Source organism: Muscardinus avellanarius (assembly GCF_963383645.1).
Source record: "Muscardinus avellanarius genome assembly, chromosome: 4".
Classification (NCBI taxonomy): domain Eukaryota; kingdom Metazoa; phylum Chordata; class Mammalia; order Rodentia; family Gliridae; genus Muscardinus; species Muscardinus avellanarius.
Genome location: NC_137789.1, coordinates 96,117,684 through 96,144,894, shown reverse-complemented (window position 1 = coordinate 96,144,894; position 27,211 = coordinate 96,117,684). Strand labels below are relative to the sequence as shown.

Below are 27,211 nucleotides of genomic sequence, written 5' to 3'. Positions count from 1 at the left end.
GCCTTGTCTGTCCATCAGAGTCACCCCGGTGGGTAGGCAGGCTCAAGCCTGGCCAGCTGAGGCGGCCTCGGTCTTCAGCACCAGCAAGCAAAACAGAGGTCACATTGCACTGGTGCTGAAGACAGGGCAGGGCCTCTGTTGGCTGCGTGGGCTTCACAGGACATAGTTGACAGCGGTGAAGGTGCGGCCTCCACGGCGTGGCTCAGCTCCGCTCACTTGCTTGCCTCTGCTCCTCAGAAGTAATGGCCTGCCTTTACTGCCTCGATGTCTGAGATCAGGGTCCTTGCCAGGAAGATGCCAAAGATCTGAAACCAAAACCAGCAGTCAGCAGCTGTCACTGTTAGGACCCAAAGGCAGAGGGCAGGAGCGGAGGGCTAGTCGGGGCACCCTGCTCCCTCACCCAGGATGGAGACACCCTGAGAACAACGCTCCAGCAAGCGGCAGAACACAATCAACCACCAAGAGCAAACCAGTCCCTCAAGCCTGGGAGAAGCAAGAGCAGGCAGGTACCATGCAAGCAAACAGACACCCACCTGCCTTCAACACAAGGGAGAAAGTCACACCACAGGACAGGCCATGCATGTTAATTTGGTTAGACCAAAATTAACAGGGCCACCCCAACTGGTTTCCATCTCCCCAAATAATCTCAGACATGTTCATCATAAAACCAAGGCTGTGCTGATGTCTGAAGCCAGGTATTGACCTCAGGGCACAGGGAAATCTTGAGGTTAGACTCAAGTTTCTCTTTCTGAACAAGCCAATGTGAACTTGGTAACCTTTGAAAGTTTGCTTGGGAGTTCTTCCCCTTTAAATTCTTGCTATGGTTTGTACTTGAAGAGCAAGTCCTTCTGAAGTCAGATTCCCCTGCCTGCTTTGCAAGTAAATCTGCTCTTTCTCTGTCTACTCACTTCCAGCTCAGTCCTTCTCAGTAGGTACAGACACATGCGACTGAGTGACACCAGAAGGCACAAGGGTGCCCTCGACACCTGGAGGCGGGTGTGCTCAGTCACCCTCCTCCAGCCAAGGCCATGGTCAGACGTCATCTGATCGTGTGTTCACATAAGGTCAGCAAGTGCTGGCCCAGAAGCTGGACAGCACTGGAAAAACTGCCTGTTCCACTGGTGCCAATGAATTACTGACGTTCTGACCAGTTCTCCTGGTAGATACTGACCAACATTCTTCCCCATGTGAACCCAGCTTCAAATGAATGAATGCAGTAAAAAGCGGAAGGACTTTCAGGGAGGGCAGTAGCCAGGAGGGTCCCCTGTGCACTGGAAAATGCCAGGGTGCCAGGGACGGGGAGAGGTACTGGAGTGACCATACTGACCTGAGCCTCGGCCTTCCTCATGCCCCAACTGACCAACAGTCACCTCCCATCCAGCAGCTGCTGGAACTGCCTTAAATCCTGCCACCTCCACCCGCCAGCAGGGAAGGAGCCCAAAGAGGTGAGAGAGCCACCCAGAGTGCACTCTAGCCCCAGCCTGCAGGCAAGCGGTGTCCTCACACAGCCTACAGGGCCCTCTGAGGAGAGCCACAGACCCTCCCAGCCTGCATGCTGCAGAGGCCTCCCTTCAGATAGCAAACTGTAGGAGAAAGGAATCACAGCCTGCAAAGGGCCAGGCCTCCACACAACAGCCATGGGAGTTACACACATGTGCCCGTCCGTACTCTCTCAGCCTGGGCATCCAGTTTCCTTCACACCAACCCCCGTCAGCCAGATGAGCATTCTCTGCGAAGGGCCCACCCTCCTGCGGCCCTGGACACACCTGCAGCAGGGAGATGGCGATGAAGACGCCAGCCACGATGTAGATGTTCCTGGGGAGCCAGCCCTCCAGCGCCTGGATGCAGCCTTTCGTGAAGATGAACTCATCCCACTTGCTCTTCAGCTGCAGGGAAGCATGAGAGGCCTGAGCTGCTTCCTCGCCCCGCCCCGCCCCGCCCCGCCCCACGGCGTGCAGCTCCAGCACGGGCCAGGCAGGTGCCCAGCGCTTACAATTCTCTACAATGCTGTCCAGGAGGCACATGCCCTGGCCTAGGTCTCTGTCCCTCCTGAGGCAGGCTGCCAAGTGTCACCTCCTTATCCAAGGGCTACCTGCCTGGTCTTTAACCCATTTCTGTCTGGGCCTTCTGAGAGTCAAAGATGAAAGACTGTCTGTACAGGCAGGAAGAGGCCTGCAGGTATGGAGGAGGAAGATGTACCTTTAAAGGGACAAAATGGGAGGGAGGAGGAGGATACAGATACGCAGAGGTAAACAAGGCTTGAGGCTCAGGGAGAAGATAATTTCTACACGCCCAGGAGAGGGGCACTCTCAGAGGCGAGTGAGAACCCACTCTCTGGTTTACAGACTGTGTCCTCTCATACCGGAGAGGTGAAAGGCTCTCTGGGAATTCTTACATTAGAGCACTAATCCCATTCCCAAAGGCCCCATATGGAAAAACCTTGGGGATTAGGTTTCAACCAGTGACTTTGGGAGGACATGTATGGTCAGCCCATGCAGCCATCCCCATGAAATGGAGGTCACTGGAGAAGGTGCCAAGTTTCTCAGGCTGGAGGACACATCCCTAGGTGTCCATGGCACAACATGAGGAGCCTCTGCAGTTTCTAGAGACCCCTCCCTTACAGAATAGCAGCCACTGATATCACCAAAAGCCACCACAGCAAAGACTGGAGTCGGGGTGGGGTACCATGTCTGTCTTTGGGGTGAAGTCTTGCCCCTCTTCACAGCCAAGCAACCCATTCCCAGCTTCCTGAAAGAAACCTGGAATTCTGAGCCCCAGCCTGCCCAGCCCAGTCTCCTTCCTGTCACTAGTGTCTCCATGTGGAGCCAGACCAAGCCACACACCCCTGCAGCTACATCCTGAACCTCTCCATAGAAGCCCCAACCCTGTGGGGCTCCAAGGAGCCTCTTAAAGGCACAGCCTTTGTCTCCCCAAACTTCCAGCCCACCTCTTTAATGCAGCAATGGCTATGTCGGGGGACTGTAATCACAGGGCTTTAAGTCTCCACCTATCACTGCTCCCAACGGTCCTGTCTCCAGCTCAGGAGCCAGCCAGGGCATCAGCCCCTGCTCAGCTGCCTCCTGGCATGGGTGAGACCTTTGAAGCTTAATCTCTCCAAGTTTTTCAATTCTAGTTTGTACCTTTATTGAAGCAGGACATTAGACCATAGGGAATAAAACTGGAGGAACTGCAACCTATAAAGCTCTTAAAGTGGTAGCATTGGGGTTCTCACCTGAATCCTGACATCATATCCACACTGTGTGTTCACAACTTTTTGCTGTAAGAAAAGCAGAAAAGTCAGTTACTTTTGTCTTCTTGAGAGGCTGGTGGTAGTAGGCTCTAGAAAAGTCCCAACCCAATACCAGCAACCACTGTGCAAATCCCACTGACACATCCGCCAACAGTGCTGCTGCCAACCTTTCAGCCTTTCACAGGCAAACTTTGTGCTAAGAGCTAGATAGTAAACATTTCAGATTCAGTCTCTAGAACTCAGTTCTGCTTCATTAGCAAGAGGGCAGCACTGACAACATGTAAGAGCACTGGCTGTATTCAGAAAAACTTTATGGACATTAAAATTTGAAATTCATACAATTTTCAAATGACACAAAATATTGTATTCCTTTTTATTAATTTTAAACTAGGATATAGCTAGGTTCGTGAGTAGGCTGAGTGTCAGCTTCATTACATGGGAAAGTTCCCCATCCTAAGAAATGCTCAGTTTGCTGAGGCTGCACAGCTGTGTCTGAGGTCTCCCAGGTGACTGTGAAATATACCCATCTAGTAGATCAAGTGAGTGTTGCATTTAGCAAGTGCAGCCTGCTAATGTTCAATGCCCCAGTTTCATGCGTTGAAGGCCTGGGGAGTGATGGGACCCTTGAGGTCACTGAGTGTGGGACCCGAGTGTGCCCTTGATAGAAATTGTAGGAGCATGGCAACTTCCTCTTTCACTTCTTTTGGCCATGAGGTGAGCAGTTTATCCCACCAGGTGTTCTCTGTATTGCCACAGGCCTAAAGCTATGGGTCTGGACTCTTTAAAACTGTGAACAAAAATAAACCTGTGTGTGTGTGTGTGTGTGTGTGTGTGTGTGTGTGTGTACTCTTTAAAACTGTGAACTAAAATAAACCTCTCTGTGTGTGTATGTGCGCGCACGTGCGCGCACGCGCACACACTGAGGAATGAACCTAGGGCCTTGTGCATGCTAAGCACACTGAGCTCTGGCCCCATAAACCTTTCTCTTTATAAGTAAATTATCTTAAGAATTTTGTTACAGTGATGAAAAGATGACTACAATGACTATTTTAAAATAGCTAAAAGCACCCTTGGCTCCCAGGTCACATAAAACAGCAAGCCAGATTTGGACTCTGGATCACAGTTTGCCAATCCATGTGCTAAAAGTTTAAAAGTTACGCTTGCTAAATGCAACTTACTTGATAGACTAAATGGGTATATTTCAGTCACCCTGGGAGACCTCAGACACAGCTGTTTAGCCTCAGAAGACTGAGTCTTTCTTAGGATGGGGACTTTCCCATGTAATAGAGGTGATAGTCGGCCTAATCAAAGCCCTACAACCCAGTGTAGCCCAAAAAGCTTGCAAAGGACTAGCTCTGTTCAGGTTTAGTGTAGGCAAAACTCAACCTACCCTTCACAGGTCACCCTAAGAGCCCAGTTTCTGGAACTCCAGTGACCTGGGCTTGAACTAGGAATGAAAAGAAAGTGAAGAAGAAGGAGCAGAAAATAATTCTTCACCATGGAGACACCATCCCTGTGGGCTTCTGAATACTGGATGTTTTCTCCAGATAAAGGGCATAAAGAGGCAGTCAGGACTCATGACCTTCTTAGTATCTGGTCCAGGCACCTAAGTGAAAGCCCCTCAGAATAGGGGGGATCCTGCTTTCCTCCTGCTTACCCAGCATGCCAGAGCCCAGCTGGGCCACACGGGAACAACTAGGAATGTGTGCGCATGGAACTGCCGGGCTGCAAGGCCCGGGTGGACATGAAGGAAGAGCGCCTCGCTCTTCAGTCTGCTGCAAGGGTGGGGCCCAGGCGCTCTGAGAGGCTCAGGAACTGCTGGGCTACGGGAGGGGCGGGCTCCATGTGTAGGAGGACTCACCGCGGGGTCTGGCACGCAGCAGGAGAAGGGCACCCCACACTTCTCGCGGCTATAGCTAGCACCGCTGCAGTTGAAGTAGACATTAAGGTCCCAGTCTTCAGGGCCAAAGGCCCCACAGCACTGGTTCTGCAGTGACAAATTCAAGAACCATCAGAGGCCCCAAGTGAGTCTAGTACGGAGTGTCAGTCTTGGTGTGTGTGCGTGTGTGTGTGTGTGCGTGTGTGTAGGAGTAAGCATCTAAGACGGATAAACCGAGGCCCACCGCACAACTGACGTCCACCTCTACATGCAACAAATAGAGGTGATGAGCAACACCACCCAGGTAGCCCCCCTTTTAAAAGAAAAGAGAAGCTAGGGGTGGTGGTGCACACCTGTAATCCTAGCTACTCAGAAAGCTGAGGCAGGGGGATGGCAAGTTCTAGGCTAGTTTCAGCAACTGAATGAGACCCTGTCTCAAAACAAAAATAAAAAAACAAAAAAGGGCCAGGGAGCCAGGTGTGGTGGCGCACACTTGTAATCCCAGCATTTGAGAGACTGAAACAGGAGGATCGTGGTTCGCAAACAGCCTCAACTACTACTTAGTGAGGCCCTTTGCAATTCAGTGAGACCCTGTTTCAAAATAAAGAATAAAAAATAAAGCTGGGGGTTTAGCTTGAAGGTAGAATGCCCCTGGGTTCCATCCTCGGTACTGCAAAAAAAAAAAAAAAAAAAAAAGAAGGGGCCAGGGGTGTAGCTCAGTGGTAGAGTGCCCCCTGGGTTCAGCCCCCATTCCCCCCCCCCGACACACACACAGGAAACAGCACCATGCTGACGTCTTTGTCCAACACCCAGGGCTTACTAAGCAGCCCGCTGGCCTCGGCACCAGCATGGGCTCAGCTCCAGTCCCTCCTGAGCTGGCAGCTTTCCCTTCCTTCCCTGAGGCCCTTCTGGTGCCATCCTACCTTGGGAGACCACCTCGTGGGCAGCAGGTCCCCCTCCCCCAAGAAACGGCCACTCTAGTCCTAGTTACATTTTTTTGTCTCTTTACAAAAAATAGCTGCTGAATGTCTACTCCCAAGGCAAGAGTCAGGACTGGGGTGATGGGAACACATCAAACTCTGCCCCCCACCAGGGAACTCGCACCCCCTTCCCACTGCCTGGCGCAGCGCAAAGAAAATCCTCGTTAGTCTACAAATTCAAAGCCAACACCTGAGAGTCTGGCCGCGTCCCACAGTGAGCAGAGCCGCTTCTTCCCTTCCCTCATCGCCACACGCTGCTGGCATGTGAGGAGTTCTACTTTTTACAAATTTCAAGGTAAAATACTGTCTTCCCCTCCCCAACCACTTCATTTGACAGCTGCTTTAATGATTGAATGACTGCCTACTACTTCACCCCAAGAACATTCCGTAACTTACTGAATCCCTCTGGAAATTTGTTTGCAAAAGGGAAAGAAGGCAAAGGAGAAGCTTTTAGGCCGTGGGGCAGAGCACCTGCACCCAGCAAACTGTCGCTGTGTGCGCATGGAGGAGCAGTGAGGGGCAACAGACAATGGCAGGGGCAGGGCAACTTTCAAAATCATGTGATCAGTAATACCAAAATGGGCAGTCCTTGGCCACATGGGTTTGCACCCTGATATATAAAGTAAGAGTAAAAAAGTTTGGTTTATAAATGAGAGTAGGTCATAGCTATTTTCGGTGCTTTTTGCTTATTTTCTTCTCAGAAACAAAGAATTGTGTATAAAAAGTTCTGAAGGAAGCTGGGCTTTCAGGGAGGGCGTTCCTGCCAAAGCTGGGGGCCAAACCCCACATGCAGCTGCACAGAGGGGCCCGGGGAGAGGTGGACTAAGGACCACAGCCTGGGACAGCTTAGACCCCAGGGAGAGACTCAAGAGGTCACACTCCCCCCATTTGAGGAAGCTTCCTCCAGGCACTCTGCCCTTCTCAAAAGGAAGGCGAAAGGTCCCTGGGAGGAAGGGGACAGAAATAGCCTCGGATGGTGAGTCACGAGCTTAGGGAGGAGGAGCTCCCCCCATACCCACAGGGCACCAGGTCCCAGGGACAGCTGTGGTTGCCAGCATGGCTCTCGGACAAGTCTGGGCAGTACAGGCCCAAAGGGGAAGGGAGGGGGGCTAGGTGCCTGGGAGCAGTGGCCACAGCACAGCTGGACTTGCCTGCCTGATCCAGATGGGAGAGCACACGGACATGACCACCAGGCCATCAGGACCAGAGACAGAAGCCCACAGGGAGGGAATGCTTGTATTCCCAGCCCTTGCCCTGAGAACAGCACAGACTGCTAAAAGCAGGAAACTGCTCTGCGTGGGGGCCACCAGCATGGTGCTTACAGCTTTCTGTAGAGAGTCGATGAGATTCTGCAGGTCGATGTCATCCCGGTAGGATCTGATGTTGCTCTCAAAGAACTCCCGGAAACGGTCCCTCACCCAGTCCTGGAACAGGAAGGCCAGCACGGCCACCGCCAGCTCCAGAAAGAAGATGAGCACAATGGCACCGCAGAACTGCATGGGACAAGGACAGGGGGAGTCGGCACACCTCCAGCTGGCTGGGACTGCTGCCCGCGCAACGAGCAAGGGCCTGGGGACCCATGTCATTCACCGGGGACTCTGGCAATGCCACCTCCTCTGTAAGGATGTGTTCCTCATTCCCCAAGTGGCTCACCACACTGTGCTAACACTGGAATGAGTGCAAAGGATGAGAAAGCACCAAGCCCACGTGTCAGGCATTTCCTACACAGCAGCCCCCAGCCTCCAAAAAGAAGGAAGCCTGTCGTGAGTGGATGTCCTACCCACCAGGCCATCAGTTCCTTTGGACAAAGTCCGTGCCCTAACACACACACACACACACACACACACACACACACACACACACACTGCTGAGGTTCCTAGAACTCTCATCGTCACTGTCACTGCAACCTTAGGGACAAGAAAACCGAGGCTCATTGAGGCACACTGCTCACTCGAGGTCACAGAACTCACACAGAACACGAAGGCCCTGGCAGGGCAGGGTACACTCTAGAGGTGCCAAAGTTATCAGACCCCACTTTGCATGTGAGCATTTCTGTGCAGACACCTCCTGAAGCACAGCTGCCCCAGCCACCAATGGCAGTGCCACTACAAGGGCCCTCGCAGCCACAGGTCCATGTCCGCCTCCCACCAGGGGAGACACCCAGCCTGCAAAGCCCATGTTGCAGCCACACAGGGCATGAAGCACATTTGGAGGAAACTTTCAAAGTAAGACAAAGAAGCACAGCACACAGGCTTACACACATGCATGTACGCATAGGGCCCTCCAAGATGTAATCTTTGTTTCTATGGTAACAAAATCTAAACATAGTATTTTTAAGAGGAAGAAAAAAAACTAGAAAAAAATGTGCTTTGCTTTTTAAATTAAGCCCAGGAAGGAAAAAGCTTGACCTAATAAACTCAACAAATAATATATCGTACAAAGACATCATGTGTTTCCCCACCAGGTGCTGCTTAATTTTAACTGAATGCATTTTAAATGAATTTGTATCTAAATATAAAACTAAACTCTTAGTAACTTGCAGTTCTGCCAGGAAATTAAGGATTCTGCATTGCACATCCAACAGATTCATGCAACCAAGAGGAGGGAAATGATTTCTTAATGTTACTGGCAGTATCTTTTGATATTCGTCAGGAAGGGCAAAGGTGAGAAGCAAACAATTCCTTTAGAACTTCTGAGAGAGATAAAAGGGGGCAGAGAGCTGCCTGCCAGCTGGCTCCTCCCATCAAGGCCTGAACACCAGAAGGGCCCCCCTTTTCCGTGGTGAGGAGCCAACTTTTCTTGATTTATTTATTCATTGCTAGAGTCTTACTATTCAGTAAGGCTGCAGGGTACAGGGGCAGCCTCCTGCTTCCTTTCACTGCTCCAACAGATAACACACAGTCTTGCCCACCAGAGCCCCACCCTACCCACCCCCATCACCCCACCTCCATCCTGGGCCACTCACAAACTTGAGCAGGCAGATATTCTCCCGCAGGGCTCCCACACAGCCAGCAAACCCCAGCGTGAACATCACCACGCCCACCATCAGGACCAGCACCACGGGATCGATCCCATGCAGCCGCGTCACTTTGGTGAGGTCGGACAGCACACCCTGGAAAAAGCAGAGAGAGCAGGCAGCATTAGCTAGAAGGAAAGCAAGGGGGCGCTAGGGGCTAGGCTGCATCAGGGAGGGGGCTCAGGTGCCTTCCTCCCAAGGATCAGTCTGTCGTTAAAAGCCAGGCCACAGCTTGCCCTGGGGTTGTGAGCTCCAGGAGACAGATGCCAGGCTTCCTCTGAGGCCCACAGGGTGGCTCTGCCAGACCTGGGGCCTGCAGTCACCTGGCAAAAAAACAGCCTCAAAATATATACTCTCTAACACACACCCAATACAGAAGACCAGAGTACAGTGCTGCTCACAGAACTGTCTATGGTGATGATGGGGGCATTCTGTGTTCACACTGTCCAAAATGGTAGACATTGGCCACATGTGCTGTTCAGCCCTTCGAATGGGATAGGGACACTGAAGAACTCAATTTGCATTTGTATTTGATTTTAATTGGTTTAAATCAAATACAAGTAGTCACATGTGGCTAGTGGCAACCACAAAGAGTCATTCTAATATTCAAAGAATACAGCCAAACCAGGTGCCCAGCTCAGCTATGGAAGCTGCAGTGTTGAATGTGGCCACACGGTGGCGCTCTGGTCATGGGTTGCACTGGCCGCTAGGTCAGTGGAGCAAAGGGACACTGCACTCTAGCTCCTGCCCTTTAGGGTTCACAGGCCACTCTGAAAGTGTCCAACCCAAAGGAAGGTCTTATCCAATGACTAAGGCCATGGCACGAAAGCTATACACCTAGGTGCTCCTGCCTCCTTCTGGAAGTAAAGCAGGTTCCACTGAACTAACAGAGGGCTCCTCTCTCGGCCTCCCTCGTAACACCAGGATTCCAGCCTGCCCACCTCCCAGCACCAGCCCACCCTGGGGGACTGCAGCACAGCTGCACCTGTCCACATCCAGTCCAATCCCTGGGGCTCATCTACGTCCTTCCCTCCCCTCCTCGGCTGGCCAAGGAGGCCCACAGGTGTGTCCGAAGACCTGCCCCCGCCCCGCAGGGCACCTGAAGACACATAACCGAGCTCCACCTCTGCTCCTGGGCCTCTTTCTGTGGGGAGGGATAAACAACACACCAGGAACAAACGTGTGCCCGAGGCTGGCTCATTTGCTGCGGCGGCACAGAAGGGCTGGGAGGCAGCCCCAGGCCTGTCCTGCCCTGGCACAGCTGCGGACAAGCCACCTGGGGCTTCTAAGAACAGGCTTCTCCACACTCACAGAGTTCAAAAATCCCAAACTGGGAAAGCCAGGCTCTGTGAGCTGTGGATTAAGGACTGTGAGCCCTTACAAGGCGCAGCACTTGCTGCTGGGGAGCAGACTGGAGGAGAGGACAGTGCAACTGAATGGACCTGGTTTGGTGCCTGACCCGCAGGGTCCTGGTATAAGTTCCACCTACCTTTTCGCTCCATGCCCATAGCCCAACTCCAAGGAAGACAACTCCAGCCAACTGTACAGGAGCAGGGGAAGAAAGAGAAGTTAGTGGACAACCAGCCCCAGGAGTACAATTATTTATTTTCCTGGGAATTGAACCTAGGGCATTCTACTCACACTCCCAGCTCCCCCACCCCATCCCTTTTATTTTGAAAGAGAACCTCGAAGGTACCACTGTTAATCAATTCAGTTACTAAAAAGAAGAAATCTAGCTGAGCATGATGGCATACTCTTATAATCCCAGTACTTGGGATGACTGCAGATTCACAGCCAGCCTCAGCAACTTGGCAAGGCCCTAAGCAATTTAGCAAGACCCTGTTTCAAAATAAAATAAGGCTGAGGGTGCAGCTCAGAAGTAGAACTGCTCCTGGGTTAAATCCCCAGGACCACAGAAAGGGGAGGGGGTGCTAGACAACTTGGTGCCTGATCCTCTTTCCCTCTGGCCCCACACTCAACCCACTAGGGTCCTCTGCTAGTTCCACCTTCAAAATGTTCTCTGCCACCCACCTGCTCAGGTCTAGATCCTGAAGAGGCCTCCTCATAGGCCTCCAAGCAACTAGAGTGACTTATCCTTTGAAAATACAGCTGTCGCCCCGCATCTAAGGGGACTGGCTCCAGGATGCCTGTGGATACCCAAATCCTCAGGTATTGAAATCCCTTATATAAAATGCACCATAACTGCATGAAACCTGTGCATATCCTTCCACATACTTTCAGCTCATCTCTCTAGACTACTTACAATGCCTAGTACATTGTAAATATATAGTTATGTTGTATTGTTTAGAGAATGATGACAAGAAAAAAAAGTCTGCATGTCCATACAGACACAGGTTTCTATAAGTATTTTCTACCCAAAGTTGACTGAATCAATCCATAGATGTAAAACTCAGTAGATGGTGGAGGACAACTGTACTAACAGGTGACTCTCAACTCTCCAAGGACTTACGTCACACCTGGAGGAAAGTTCAGACTCACCTCGGCTGCGGGGCTGCGTGGCCAGGCTCCAGCACCTTCTCCTGCCCGCCCCCAGCACGAGCCACTCCTCTCCAGACTCCTCACCTCACCAAACTCACCCTGCCGCACATCCTTGACACATCCACTCCGTTTCCTCCCTCACTTCATCCAGGTCTCCTCACGTCACCTCCTAAGAGACCACCTTCATCATCCCAGGAAGAACTGCTCCCAGCCCAGCTCTTGCAACTGTCTTCTGCCTGATTTCCTCATGGTGCCAACTCTGGACCATACTGATCTCTATCCTCCCCCGCACACTTCTGAGTGCAGAGAGGTCCACTCTGTTCTGGCTCTATCCCAGCAGTGTGGGTGCACAGCAGACCACGTGAGGGCCTCGCCAAGCAAGGAAAGGGGTCTGGCCTGGCATCCTTACTACCCTCATTCCAGGTACACTGCAGGTCTCACCCACTCCAGAGAGCCAAGAGTAAGCAGAGCCTGGCCCGGGGGCATCAGCCTGGGATCAGAGCAGGAGAGGGCCTGGAGGCTACCCAGCAGTATCCCCCACCCAGTATTCCCCAAAGACTCTTAGGGTTCTGCCTACCTGCTCTCCACAAGAGCCCACCCACCTGCTGGTGACATGTGGGCAGGTGAGACGTCTGCCTAGAAGCACTCAATCAGCCACCACGCAGAACTCTCCTCTCCCGCTCCCAGCATATCACAGCTTGCCACCTTCTACAGTCATCCTTCCCCACATTAAGACCGGCCTCAGTTCCTCCAAGGCCTGAGTCTCCTTACGTCCATGCTGGAGCAGTGTTTTAATTCTCTCCCAGGAGGCTAAACAGATCCAAGAATGCCATGAGCAAAGTTCTCAAGAAAAACCCTCAACCTATGGCAACAGAAGCCAGTATCCACAGCCTGCCTAGGAGCGTACTGCCCTTTAGGCCTGTTCTCATCACACACACACACACACACACACACACACACACACACACACACACCCTGCCACACTTACTTGCTGTTTCCTCAAGACCCCCAGGAAAACCCAAGCTAGCTGGTGGGGAAGCAAGGGCCCCACCACTATAGCACAGTTCTCTTTCACAATGATCAGACTAAAAGAAAGGGCTCGTGGTTTCTTCCCATTTATTTTTATTATGCCGTACCGGGGATTGAAGCAGGAGCATTCTACCTCCAACCTACACCCCCAGCCCCATATTTTCTTCTTTATTTTGAAACAGGGTCTCACTAAGTTGTGGAGGGCCTCACTGAGTAGCTGGTGCTGGCCACAAACCCGTGATCCTCTTGTCTCAGCCATCCAAGTACTGGGATTACAAATGTGCGCCTCCAAGCCTGACTTCTCATTTTGTTTTAAAAGAAGAACTAAAGTTAACAAACATTAGGATGACAGGAACTATGGGTCATATGTCAGATCATGGGTTCCATGAACGCAGGCCAAGGCAGGAACTTTGGGGACCAATGATCATCTTAGAGACAAAGAGACTGAGGGAACAAGGACCAGAAGGGGAAGTGACCTGCCTAGGTTCTCACAGAACAGTCCCACAAAGGAACAGGGCACTCGTCAGTACACAGTCTTCCCGGGAGGGGGGTCTGCAGCAGATAGCCTGTGGGGCTACAATGGCGGCACTCCCTGCCTACAACTATGTGGACTGACGGTGTCTCCAGCCTCACCCTAATGGCAACATTCTTTGTCCCTCTTCTATGACCCAATTTTTTTTTTTTTTTTTTTTTTGGTGGTACTGGGGGTTGGAACCCAGGGGCTCTTCTACCTCCAGGCTATACTCCCAGACCTATTTTATACTTTATTTGGAAACAGGGTTTCACTAAGTTGCTGAGAGCCTCACAAAGTAGCTGAGTCTGCCTTCAAACCTGTGCGATCCTCCTGGTTTAGCCTCCTAAACGCTGGGATTATAAGCGTGAGCCACCACACCCGACTCTATGACCCAACTGAATTCCCTCTTGAAGAACGGGCCTCAACTCCAGCCAGGCCCAAAGTGAGAACAGCCTTTTGTCTGCTTCAACCATTAGGTACAAATACTGCTGTGGTCATCAGGGCCAGGATCACCCTTTCCTGGGTGCTACACACAGTGTCAAATACTTAATACACCAAAAGAGGCCCTTCCACATGCCCCAAGACACTGGTTCTATTACTCTCCTTTTTTTGCATGGAGCTCAGATGTAGAGCAACTAGGTCATTTGTCTAAGGCCACAGAGCTAGCTGTGAACAGACCTAAAAACCAAATCTGGGCGTCTCTGACCCTAACAGGTGACCTTGGTACTCACAGGGCAGTCACCAAGGCCAGGAAGAGCCAGCCAAGCCTTCCACCAGGACATCCACACAGAAACCCCATGGACTATGTTCTACAGAGACCCACACATCACCAGAAGGTGAGGAGGCCCATATTATAAGTTTGTGCCTCGACCAGGGCAGATGGGCAAGGGAGAGAGGCTTCTTTGAGAGTTCCTAGTAAAGACTCAAAACTGACCTTTCTACCTCAGGCAAAGGTCCCTACAAAAGAAGCAACCTGGGGCGCTCAGGGCTGGTCCAGCCCTGCCTTGTCCTGAGGACATAGGAATCCCCTCACCCCAAGAGCAAGCCTGTGTGTGGCACTTCATCCAAGCAGGCCATGTCCCAGGAGCAGTGTACACACCCGGCTAGCCCCGCTGGACTGAAGCAGAGAGCTCCCAGGATGTAACAGCCATGGCCCCTTGCCAGCCTTCACGTGAGCATGTGTGAAAGAAACCAAGGAAAACTGCCAGCAAGTTGAGCTGCAGCAGTGAGGCGGCACTCCCAGGCTCTGCCCTACCGCCTCTGGCTCCTGCACAACCCCCTCACTGACCAGCCTGAGGACTCTGGGGCTCCAAGGAGCCTCCTATGGGGTTTCAGAAATAACCAACAGGAAACCCAAGAGCAAGCTACTGAAAGACATAGCTCAGAGCAGTGCTGAACCCACAGCACAGTCAGCAGGCCCCTCAAGATGGGGTCACTCTGCACACTGAACAGACCAGGAACTCCTCTGCCAAAGGAGTGCCATCTTAGATGAATCTAAACCAAGCCATGTCTCACCTCCCGAAAGCCTGGATAGACACTGTCGTCAGCTTCCTCAATGCAGAGGAAGCAGGGCCCGAGGAAAAAGCTGCCTTGCCCCGGGTCACAAAGTTATCACACACCAGCTTTTCCTCCTGCCGGAAGGGTGGCTCTGAAAATAAGCAACATGTGTGTCCTTCCCAGCACAGCAGCAATCCAGTTCAAGGGACCCTGCTGAGCAGGGACAGGAACAGGCAGATAAGGACAAGCTGCTCCAGGGGGCAGCTTCCGTGGAGGAGTCCCCGGGCTTCAGCCAGAGACTCAGACAAGGGCGAGGGCTGCACCACCACTGACACAGTTCTAGTGACTAACAGTGAGTAGAACCCAAAGACGCTTACCAGGGCTCAGCAGCTTCCTGTGCTGGGTGACCTCTGCTGAAACACTGGGAGAGCAGCCCCAGACAGCGCACAAGTGAAGGGTGTGGTTGTGCTGCAATAAAACCACGTGTGCAAAGCAGGCCAGGGCTGACCTACAAGGCACAGTCGGCCAAGCCCTGCACTGAACTATCACACTAAAGCATCTGGACCTGAAGACGGAACACAGGATTTCCTTTAGCTCAGCCACAAGAACCCTGGGATACCCCATATACTGGCCTACTAACAGATCTTAATAGCTTAAAACTGTAAATAATCCAAATGGCATGTTCCTACAATGAAGCATTACACAATAAGAATGAAAGATTTACAACTATATATTAACAACACAAATAAATCTCATATTTTAAAAAAGATGTCAGAAACAAAAACCCTCAAACTCCTAGGAAAGAATAATCCCTACTCAGTAGTCAGAAAAACAACTGGCATCCAATCAAAAGTTACTAGGTAAAAAGAAATGTGATCTACAACAAGGGGAAAAATCAGTTATCTAGGACACACAGAAATGACAAAGAAGATAGAATTAGCAAGACAAACACTTAAAACAGATATTGTACATATGTTCAGGGATTTCAAGGAAATTATAAATATGAGGAGAGAAAGATATTTTTTAAAACGTCAAATCTCAGTTAGGCATGGTGGTACACACTTGTAATCCCAGTATTTGGGAAGCTGAGACAAGAGGATCACAGGTTTGCAGACAGCCTTAGCTACTCAGTGAGGCCCTCCACAACTTAGTGAGACCCTGTTTTGAAATAAAGAATAAAGCCGGGCGTGGTGGCACATGCTTGTAGTTCCAGCATTTGGAGGCTGAGACAGGAGGATTGAGGTTCACAGATAGCCTCAGCTACTTAGTGAGGTCCTTTGCAACTCAGTGAGACCCTGTTTCAAAATAAAGAACAAAATATAGGGCTGGGGGTGTAGCTTGGAGGTAGAATGCCCCTGTATTCCATCCCTAGTACTGCAAAATAATAATAATAATTAATAATAATAATAACAACAACAATAATAAAATAGGTCCGACAGTATAGCTTGGAGGTACAATGTCCCTGGGTTCAATCCCCCATTACCATCTTTAAAAATAGAAATGGTGTCCTGTAATCCCAGTACATGGAAGGCTGAGAAAGGAGGATCACAGGTTCAAGGACTGCCTCAGCAAATTAGCAAGACCCTGTTTAAAAAAAAAAAAAAAAAAAAAAATATATATATATATATATATATATATATATATATATATATCTGGGATATACCTCAGAAGTAGAACACCCCTGGCTCCAACAATCTTTAAAAATAAAATTAAGCCAGGCGTGGTGGCGCACACTTGTAATCCCCGCGCTTGGGAGGCTTAGACAAGAGGATTGCACAGGTTCGAAGCCAGCCTCAGCTACTTAGTGAGGCTTTCAGCAACTTAGTGAGACCCTGTTTCCAAATAAAATATAAAAAAAGGTCTGGGAGTATAGCCCGGAGGTAGAAAGCCTCTGGGTTCCACCCCCAGTACCACCAAAAAATAAAAAAAAAATAAAAATAAAATTAAACTGGGTGTGGTGACAACTGTCATCCCAGTACTTGGGAGGCTTAGAAAGGAGGAGCACACAGTTTGAAGACAGCCTCTGTTACTGAGTGAGGCTCTCAGCAACTAAATGAGACCCTGTTTCCAAATAAAGTATAAAATAGGTCTGGGAGTGTACCCCAGAGGTAGAAAAGCCCCTGGGCTCCACCTCCAGTACCATACACACACACACACACACACACACACACACACACACACACTCTCACACACAGTGGTCACCCACAGGGGAGGGCCGTGGAGGGCACAGGGAAGCTTCTGGGCAGGGAATGTTTCCTGTCCTTACTGTGCTCACTGTAGAGATGGGGCTGTGTGGCATAAGGGCCTCATCATCCCACTGAACTCACACAGCCACACACCCACTTGCCTGGCCTAGAAAGCACGCTCTTCAGTTCCTGCTCATCAGGTGTGAAGGCAACGACCTCAACACCCCAGGACACCTTTCCTGAGTAACTGCCTGCTGGTCCTGACCCACATTCTCCACCGTGGGGAGAGCAGGGGCTGAGGCCCTGTGGGGCCAGCACCCAACCCCCATGGAGACTGAGCATCCTCGCCCTCTGCCCTGCCAAGACTCAATGTGAAAACACACAAAAGCCTGCAGGTCTATTTCCCATGAATCAGAGCAGCCCTTCCAGAGAAGTAATTCTGACTCTCTAAAGTATGTCAGGCAGGTCAAATCAATGTATACACCTCCTGGCCCACTTAATCTCACTCCTGGGAATCTATCCCAACAAAGATTTCCCTCCCTTTCTCAAAGAAGGAATCTGTACTAAACAAAATTAATCATATATCCATATTATATTTAGGCTAGAAACTGAAAACAACTAAACATCCAATATGGGAGTTTCTTTTTAAAAAATCCAAGCTGGGCATGGTGGTGCACGATTGTAATCCCAGTACTTGGGAGGCTGAGAGGATTGAAGTTTAAGGACAGTCTCAGAAAGTAGTGGGACTCTCATTTTAATTTCAAAATAAAAATAAAATAGGACTGGAAGGTATAACTTGGAGGTAGATTGCCCCTGGGTTTAGCACCACAGAATTCCCCAGTAGGGGGAATTATTACTGGGCCCCAACACACAAACACAAATACAATCTGGAGCCAGGTATGGTGGTGCATGCTTGTAATACCAATACTTGGGAGGCTGAGACAGGAGGATTTCAGGTTCAAGGACAGCTTCAGCAAGTAGTGATACTCTCATCAACCTAGTGAAACCCTATTTCAAAATAAAAATTTAAAAATAAGACTGGGGATGTAGGTTGGAGGTAGAATGCCTCTGGGTTCAATCCCCAGTATCACCAAAAAATAATAAAATACATATACATACTACATACAAACAAACTGGAAGAACATGTGGCACCTGGAGTGTCTATATAAGGTGGAGCTGATGTGAGCGCAGACCTCAAGAGCATGGACGGTGCCCACAGGACATGAGTCACAGGAGCCTGCAGACAGGCTCGCAACAGGGAACGTAGCCACTCAGGGTGCCTTGTTCAGCTTTCTTGAATATCCAGGCAATAATACTTTATTAAATAATACTTAATAAGTTTTAATACTTAAAAAGTTTATTAAATAACACTTAAAAAGAAAAAGGTGGTACATCTGCAGTGAAAAACAAAAGTACACAATATCATTAATAAAAAACACTGGGCTTTTCCCTTTCTACCACATAAATTACTAAGAGATGGAAGCAGAGAAGCCACCTGCACTCAGACCTGGAAATGAGGCCTCGAGGTCTGCTACCTGACGGAGAGAGCTCACCTCAAAAAGAGCAATTCTCCACCAGTTAGAGGAGTCCTGGAGCAGCTGACCACCCTAGGAGGCAGTGCAAGCTCTATAAAGAGAAGAATAGTAAAGGTCAGAGGTAGACTACAGGACGCCACCCACCAAGATGCCACACAGAGGAGAAGGGGCTGACACTTCTTCCCACTTTGCCTTCCCTCTCTCAGGTAGAGGACAGGCCTGGGGTGCACCTGTTATTCTTTCTGACAAGACTCAAAGACCTCGCTCTCAAAAGTTTCCTGATTGGGCAGATTTGAAGTTAGGCTCAGCAACTTAGTGAGACTCTGATCAACTTAGCAAGACCCTGTTTCAAAATAAAAAATAGGGCTGGGGGTATAGCCCAGATGTAGAAGGCCCCAGTACCCCCACACACATGAACCAAAAAAAAAAGTGTCCTGTTTGGACCATAAATAAATGCTCACATTACTCATAGAAAGCATCCCTCATTCTGAAGGAGGGGCCCAACCCATGCTGGTCACAAAGTATGAATGTCCACAGCTTCTATCTCACTCAGAAACAGGCTGCACCAAGCTTACAAGTAGGAGGGCTGCAGCTCAGACTCACTCAAGTCACTAAGAACAGCAATGCCAGAACAGCACCTCAGAGAAGCTTCTTTGTAAACTAAAGATAGGCAGAGGTACATCTCTCTGTGTAACACAGGTCTATCATCTATGTTTAAAAGAGATAGGTTCTTCTCTTTGAATCCATCTCTGGAAAATCCAGGAGATGGCTTTATCTGACCTTCTGCAGATTAAAATCAATGCTTGTTGTGGAAAGCAGTCCTAGAGTTCCCACTGGAGAATTCCCTCAGCAAAGCCCAACTGTGGAGCCAGGGTGGGTGTGAGGGAACAAAGAGAGAGGCTCAGGAGCCTCCTCTACAAATGCCTCTCCCATCTCACGTCCCTCCTGCTGCCAGCCAAAGCGACAGAGGTGTTTTGTTGTTTTTATGTTTTGTTTTGTTTTGTTTTGTAGTACATTGTTTTTTTGTTGGGGGGGGGATTCTACCTCTGCAATATATCCCTTGCCCTATTTTATTTTTTATTGTGAAACAGGGTCTCATTAAGTTATGGAGGGCCTCACTAGGCTGCTGAGGCTGGCCATGAACCTGCAATCCTCCTATCTCAGCCTTCCAAGTACTGGGATTACAGGCATGAGCCACCATGCTCGGCTGACAATTTTGTTTTGTTTTTAGTATTAATCATGATAAAATATGCAGACATAAAATTTACTTTAACCATTTTAAGTGTACAGCTCAATGGCATTAAGAGAATTCACAAGAAGCCAGGTGCAGTGGCCCATGACTGTAATCCTAGTACTTGGCAGGCTGAGGCAGGAGGGTCTAAGATTCAAAGCCAGCCTCAACAATTTAGTGAGATCCTGTTTCGAAATTAAAAAGAAAAATTCAAAAAACTAAAATGGGCTGGGGTGTAGCTCTGAGGTAGAATCCCCTGGATTCAACTCTCAGTACCAAACCAAACAAATGCACATTCACAGTACAGTACAACCATCACCACCACCCATCCATAGAACTCTTTCCATTTTGCACACCGAAACTCTTGTGCCCTTTATAAACAATAACTTCCTGCTATGAGCTGAATGTGCCTCCTGAAACTCACATGTGTTAGAAACAACCCCCAACGCAACAACATTGAGAGGTGGGACAGTTAAGAGGTTAATGTCATTATCACCAGAGTGAGTTTGTTAGAGGAGCAAGTTCACCCCCACCCCCGCCCGTGTGATCCGTGCATGCTGTGGAGAGCAAGCTGGCCCAGACCAGACGTGGCTCCCTGATCTTAGACCTCCCAGCTTCCAAAACCATAAGCCAAATAAATAGATATAAATATAAAATAAATAAATATAAAAATAAAATAAATAAATAAATAAAATAATAAATTTATAAATTTATTTGTTTATACTGTTTATAAATAAATAAATATTTAAAAATTATAAAATTTTAAATTTATAAAATTTTAAAATTATAAATTTATAAAAATTTATAAACAAATAAATATAAAAATAAATTTATAAACAGTAGAGACTGTTCATAAATTACCCACCATATGGAACTGTTACAGTAGCACAAATGGACTGAGACACTCCCCATTCTTCTTCCCCATCCCTTGGCCACCAACTTTCTTGGCAATCATAGACTTTTAATCTCTACCACTTTTTAATGTTCTAGGTAATAAAAGTGGAATCATACAATTCTTCTAAGTCTTATTTTTGTCTTATAACTAGAATTGGGCAACCTTGACGTTTTTGCACCTGGACTATTATTTCATTTAGTATAATGTACTCAAGTTTGCCATGTTGTGGCACATGTCCTAACAGCATTCCTTTTTGGGATAAGTAAGATTCTATGACATTCGGTCACCAATGGACTGGTGGGCTGTTTCCATCTTTTGGTTATTGTGAATAATACGGTGAGTGTACACATATCTCTGTGATATCCTGCTTTCAGTTCTTCCGGGTCTATACCCAGAAATGAATTGTTAGGTCAGAGGGTGACTATTTGTAACTTCTGTGGGAGCCGCCATACATTTCAGCTGTGTCACTTTACTCCCCTGCCGGAAGTGTACACGGGAACCAATTTCTCCACATCTGCCAGCATTTATTTTCTGTTTTCTTTTTTTAAACCAGACATCCTAATGAATGTGAAGTGGTATCTTCGTTTTGATTCGTTTTGAAGTTTTGATTCATACTTCCCTGAGTGAAAGTGAGATTTTGCGCTAGAAGCAGGTCTAACACAATCAGGAAGTGATGTAAAAAGTAAAAGGTGCTGGTCCTTTCAAAATGCTATGTTGGGCCTGGCACAGTGGCACACACCTGTCATCCTAATGACTTAAGAGACAGGAGAATTGAAAGTTCAGAGCCAGTCTCTTTAACACGATCCTGTCTCAAATAAAATACAAAAAGCACAGCTCGGTCATAAAGCACCCCTAGGTTTAATTCACAATACTGCCAAATTTTTTTTAAAAAATTTATATTTATACATATAAAGCTAGCCGGATAAGGTGGTACACACTTGTAATCTCAGTACTTGGGAGGCTGAGACAGGAGGAGTGCAGGTTCGCAGCCAGCTTCAGCTACTTAGTGAGGCCCTCTGCAACTTAGTGAGATCCTGTTTCAAAATAAAAATTAAATAGGGTTGGGGATATAGCTCAGAGGTAGAATGCCTCTGGGTTCAATCCTCAGTGCCATACAAAATAAATCTATGTTGGCCCTGAAGCAATTTTCCCCTAACATCTCCATTATTAAGAACTCGGATCTCACTCTACAAACCCTGGGATTCAGAAGAGAGACATCAGCAGCATCCATGTTTCTCAACCCATACAGGCATAAATGATCCTAGGAAATCTCAGCTCCAAAGTCAGAAAAAGAGTTAGCAGAAAATATTAGGAGTGCTACAGGTGTTTATCTATAAAGAAAGTTATTGTGAAAATAATGGTGAATGGGGGCAAACTGCTAAATTAAATCTTGTATTTGCCATACAACCTAGGCACAGAAACAACAAACAGGTCCTCTTCCGGGATTCACCTGCTGAGGAACACTTCACCTTCAAACTCACCCACTGAGGAACACTTCTCCTCCTTGCCGCTCACCTTTAATTCATCGAAACAAAACAAATACCAGGCCCGTGCAAACTGACCTATCTCAGCTTTGTTTCAAAATCATCCAAATACGGGGCGTGGGGGGGGGGGAGACCAGCAAAAGTGCATAATTTTTGAAGCCACATGATGGCAACCATAAGCCATATTATATTTTCTACTTTAGTATTTTCTCCTTTTCAAAAAAGGAAACTGAAGACGTAAGAAGGGCTTGGCATGCCATTTTATACACTGTAAGCAACCTCATGAGGCAGACAGCAGGCAGGGGAGAACGATGTTCCAGTAGGCTTCTCTAAGTTCAGAAGAGTCCAGACTGGTGCCCAGGTGCCCAGAGCAGCCTGGCATCCCCCTGCTGCTCTGTGAGCTTCCCAGGGGGCTGTGCACTTCAACTCTCAGGCCTCACTCCACACTGCCAGCTCCTGCACAGATGAGACAGAAAATACTGGCCAGGAGCCCAGCAGGGATGGTCTGGGCAGCTCCACCCTAAGCAAGGTGCCTGGCCTTCCCTGCTTTTCCCAGCCTTGTTCTCAGTTCCTGTTTGTTCCCTCTGTTCTGCCCCAGTGCACACTGAGAAGTGATTACCTCTCAGCCACACACACTGCCAGTTCTGCAAAGCCCTGATAACACTAGGACACCCTCCAACTACCAAGCCGACTGGCCATGATTCTGGATTTGTGAGCTCTGCTATTTAAATTTGTTGTTGCAAATGAGTTACAGGGCAAGTAAGCACAGCTCCCTCGAGGCCAAGAATCTGTTCTGAAGAGCCTCTGAAGAAGCTGATGACCAGGGCCCTTGGCCACAGTGGCAATGGGAGAGTCCTGCTCTGGCTGCAAAACTCAAGATGAGAGTCAGAATTGTGGGCAGCTGGAGCAAAGCCAAGCAAGCACAGCCAGAGGTGGGAGCTCTGGGGGTTCACTTATCCAGAGGGGAAGAGCACCCTCCATCATAACAGAGCCCCTCCAGACGGGAGCAGCATGGGTCTGGGAAGCCACAAGAGGAGAGGATAAGGCACAGTCCTCCCATTAGGAAGCGCCCACAGGAACAACCCCAATGTCCACAATGCTGTTTCAGGGGCAATGGTGAGGCTGTTAGCAAAAGGCCATGTGAGCAAAAGAAATGACCTGGTGAATCTCACCCTTTCTCTTCAGGACTGAAAACCCCCAAACACGTCAGGGGATGACCCACAAACATCAAGGCTGAAGAAGCAGAAGTCTTGGTAAGCAAGTCCACCTTGTCCAAATGTAACCGCCAAGTCCACAGCAGAAGCAAACTGTGGCATCACCACCTCTCATTCTGACCTCTCACCCCATCTGTCCCATAGATACTGTGAGTCAGCTTTCCACTACTGAAACAAATTCCTGGGATAAGCAGCTTATACAGAGAAAAGGTTTACTTTGGCTCTCAGCTTGGGAAGTTTCCATTCATGACTTATTAGCCCATTGTCGAGACAGCATGGTAGCAGCACGTGGCCTAACCATTCATATTTAACTCATAGCCAGGACACAAAAGAAAGTGGGAGAGACCAATGTCCCACCATCTCCTTTGAGGGCATCTCTCAGTCATCTAAGACCTTCCAACAGGTGCCGCAGCCTGGGGATCCAGCTTCTAACACGCAGACCTCTGAAGGATGCTCAAGATCTACACTACAGAAAAGCTAATGATTTAAATCACTCAGAGGCTTATTTATGGTTTAAAAAGGGCCTCTGTGTCTAATCTTGTCCCCTAGGTGTCCTTCGCAGGGTCTTAGCCTGCCTCTCTCAGACCGATCCCACTTGTAAAACACCCATGGTAGACCTCTCTCAACTTCTGCCCACCTCCTGCCGGTGCCCAATTCTTCTTCTCCTCTTGAAAGCAAGAGTTCTAGAAAGGACTATTGAGTCACCATATTGTTCTTCCCTTTCTGCTGGCTCCTTGGCCTCCTCCAGCTGGGCTCCATCACCCCCAGCCAGTCGGGGTCAGTCACAACCTTCACGTTGCCCGGTCATTTGCCAGCGTTCTGTCCTCGCCCTGGACACCTCACTGTGGCACAGCCAGCTGCTCCTTCCCACTGGAATGACTTCCAGAACACGAAACTTGCTCTCTCGTGTGCCTTGGGCCACCCCTCCCAGACCACTCTGGGTGGGCTTCCCTCCTCCACCCAGCTCCAACACCCAGGGCTCCATACTAAGACCTCTCCTCCTCACAGTCGACACCCTCGCCCCAACATTCTCAGCAGCACCCCCCTTCCTAGAAGAGGGACTAAGACTTCCTTCCGCACAGTGGTCACTGACAGAGGAAACTGACATTTCACAAAGCTGGCCAAGAGACAACTCAAACTTACCATCTGCCAAAAATTCTACTTTAGAAAATGGTACAGCCATCCTTCTTCCTTACTCTGCAGTCACTCCAAAAGCAGATCATACCATCCACCATAAAACCTTCCAAGAGTTACTTAAAAGAGAGAAAAATAATTCCTACTACCTACTGAGACCTGTGTGGTCCTTCGTAAGGTGCTCCTGTGGGCCTCTGTCCTTACCTGTGTCCCCTCTTGCCCTCACTCAGCTCCAGCCATATGCCTTCTTTTTACACACGGCCATGCTCATTCCTGCCTCAGGACCTTTGCAACTGCTAGTTTCTCTGCCTGACGCTTTCTTTCCCAGACCCTGGCTTGGCCACTCCTTCATTAGCACTCAGAGCCAGGCACGCATCTGTAGCCCCAGATACTTCAGAGGCTGAAGAAGAAGAATGCTGAGTTTGAGGCCAGCCTGGACAACTTAGCAAGACCCCATTAGAAAAGAAAAATAGGTAACCATTAATGCTCAGATCTCACTTGAGTCTCATCCTTAAAATGCTCTTCACTGACCATCACTGCCAGCGAGTTTCTCCCTGCCCAATGCTCAGCAGGTCAATGATGCTCCTGGTGACCCACAAGCACTAGGCAGCCAATGCACATGAAGAACCACACTGCCACCATCTCATTAGGGCCCTCTGAGGGCAGAAATGAGGAGAGACAGACACCCAGGCCAGAGCCCCAAGCCTTCTCCTGAACTTCCATGGCAGGGCCAGGGGCCCGGAACCTGGCTTGCAGTCACCTTGATGTGACCTCATCAGGGTTCCAGAGCCTCGCTGGGGCCTGGTGATCATGAGCGCATGCACATTCAAGATGCCCCCATGAAGCAGGGCATGGGGTGAAGCAGCGCATGGGAATGTGGCTGTTCTCCTGCACTTACTTACCCAGAAGACGATGTTGTAGCTGAAAAGGAGGTACTTGTACCAGCAGCTGACCTCGGCATTCGAGTACCTGTAATAGTGCATCTTCCGAGGAGCAGGGCCTGCAGGGAGACAGGGTGGTGAGCTGGCAGGTGTGGTGGGAAGCATCTGTCCCAAGCCTGCTCTCCAGGAAGGAGCAAACGAGGCTCACCCACGGCTTCCAGAAACCTCCAGGTTGTTTCCCTAGTGTCATTTTGCTAATCCAAGCACGGGCCTCCGCCAGTGCAGATATAGTTTAGACAAAAACCAGGCTAAGTCACTTTTCAAAAGCAAAGGAGTCGCCGGGCATGGTGGTGCATGCTTGTAATCCCAGCATTCAGGAGGTAGAGACGGGAGGATGGCGGTTCACGGACAGCCTCAGCTACTACTTAGTGAGGCCCTTCACAACTCAGTGAGACCCCATTTCAAACATAAAAAGGAGTAAAAAACAGGGCTGGGGGTGTAGTTTGGAGGCAGAATGTTCCTGGGTTCCATCCCCAGTACCACAAAATATAAATAAATAAATAAATAAATAAATAAATAAATAAATAAATAAATAGTCAGAGGGAGATTTTTGAAAGAGAGTGATGATTTTTAAAGCGTCTTCTAAGTCCCACAATTCTGCTTGGAACCACCCCCCAAGCATTCATCTCATCGCCTCTCAATTGGGTAGGTATTGATTCTTCTATGCCATGCTATGGAAACAGGGATTCAAGAAAGGTCACATGACTTGGCAAGGGTAACAGAGCAATGGCAGAGGCCAGGATCTGCCACAGTCCACATTCTTTCCACCCACCAGAGCCAACCAAGGAAATGGGGGCTTGGCCACAAAGAGCCACATTTGGGAAGAGAAGAAAGGTCAGGCAGGCAGTTTGGGGCATGATCCAACTGTGGGCTCAAAGCTGAAGTGAGGCTCCAGGCTCATTCTCCTAACATCTAAGACAGCCCCCCACCCCCACACTAGCCTCCTCAGAGGTGAGGCAGGCTGGGGTAGACAGACCCGAAAGCCCGCAGTGTCCAGCATTCCTTCCACCCACTCTGATTCATCATGATCCAAGCTGTGGCCTGAGGCCATAACAAACCTTGAACTATACCCCCTCTGAAAAGCACCTGTGACCTACAGAGGGAAGGATGGGATGCTGTTTTTTTTATCTGTGTCCCTCCCCCAAAGTCCCTCAGAAACCCTCAAAAAGAAGGATCCTGAAGGTTCATCTCCAGGGGTCAATGGGACCAGCTCCTGCCACCTTCCTAAGGAGCTATGGGGCACAACCATTGGTGTGTCATGCTGAGAAAGTGGTACCCAGGAGGGACATGGAGCCACACTCCTCTGGAAGAGAATGCTGTGACTGTTAAACAATCCCTCTGGAGGTGTGGGACCCACAGGCCCTGTCTAGATCCACCATTTGTTTGCCTGTTCCCACCCTCCTGAGAGGGAGGAGAATGCATGAGGGCCCCGCTGGAAGAGGCTGGCTGTCTGACCTCACAACTAGCCATGGAAGGGAGAGTCGCCTAGCAGCCTCCATCTCCAATCCCCACTCCCCATTAGAAGACACTTCCACAAACTGCCCTGCAAGAACAAGGAACAAACAAGGACATATCCGGCCTGGTGCCCACGGACTCTGACTCAAAGCCATATACAGGGAGCTACAAGGAGAGGGACAGGAGATGAGAGAGCCTCCTGCAACAGCACAGCCTGACCCATCCAAGTTCCTGCCTCAAAGTCTGGGGAGGCTACTCAGATGTAGTATCCAAATGTTTAGGAATCCTAGAAGGTGCTATTTGGCCACCATTTTATTTGACTATGGTAAAGAACTCTCCCAGAAGTTCTGAAGCAGTAAACAAAACCAGGACTTGGCATCCTCAACTGATATGGGGCCCTAAATACAGATTCCAGCCCTTCCCATCCTGCCCAGTTCTGCTTAGGTCCGAGGTGGCCCTGAATCTGCATCAC

At 49.3% G+C, this 27,211-nt stretch overlaps 1 protein-coding gene across 2 annotated transcripts; it reads right to left on the bottom strand.

Annotated features, from left to right (window-relative positions):
* Positions 1 to 233: 233 nt before the first annotated feature.
* Positions 234 to 25,326, bottom strand: TSPAN14 (tetraspanin 14; the record flags this gene model as incomplete). Of its 2 annotated transcripts, XM_080695154.1 has the most annotated exons (8): positions 234 to 305; positions 1,767 to 1,886; positions 3,233 to 3,277; positions 5,112 to 5,237; positions 7,432 to 7,602; positions 9,075 to 9,221; positions 10,615 to 10,665; positions 25,246 to 25,326. In XM_080695154.1, the coding sequence occupies 8 exons, from the start codon at positions 25,324 to 25,326 to the stop codon at positions 234 to 236; spliced, it is 813 nt and encodes a 270-aa protein (XP_080551280.1). The 2 variants fall into 2 exon arrangements, with proteins under 2 accessions (XP_080551280.1, XP_080551281.1); XM_080695155.1 differs by lacking the exons at positions 7,432 to 7,602; positions 9,075 to 9,221; positions 10,615 to 10,665.
* Between the last annotated feature and the right edge of the window lie 1,885 nt (positions 25,327 to 27,211).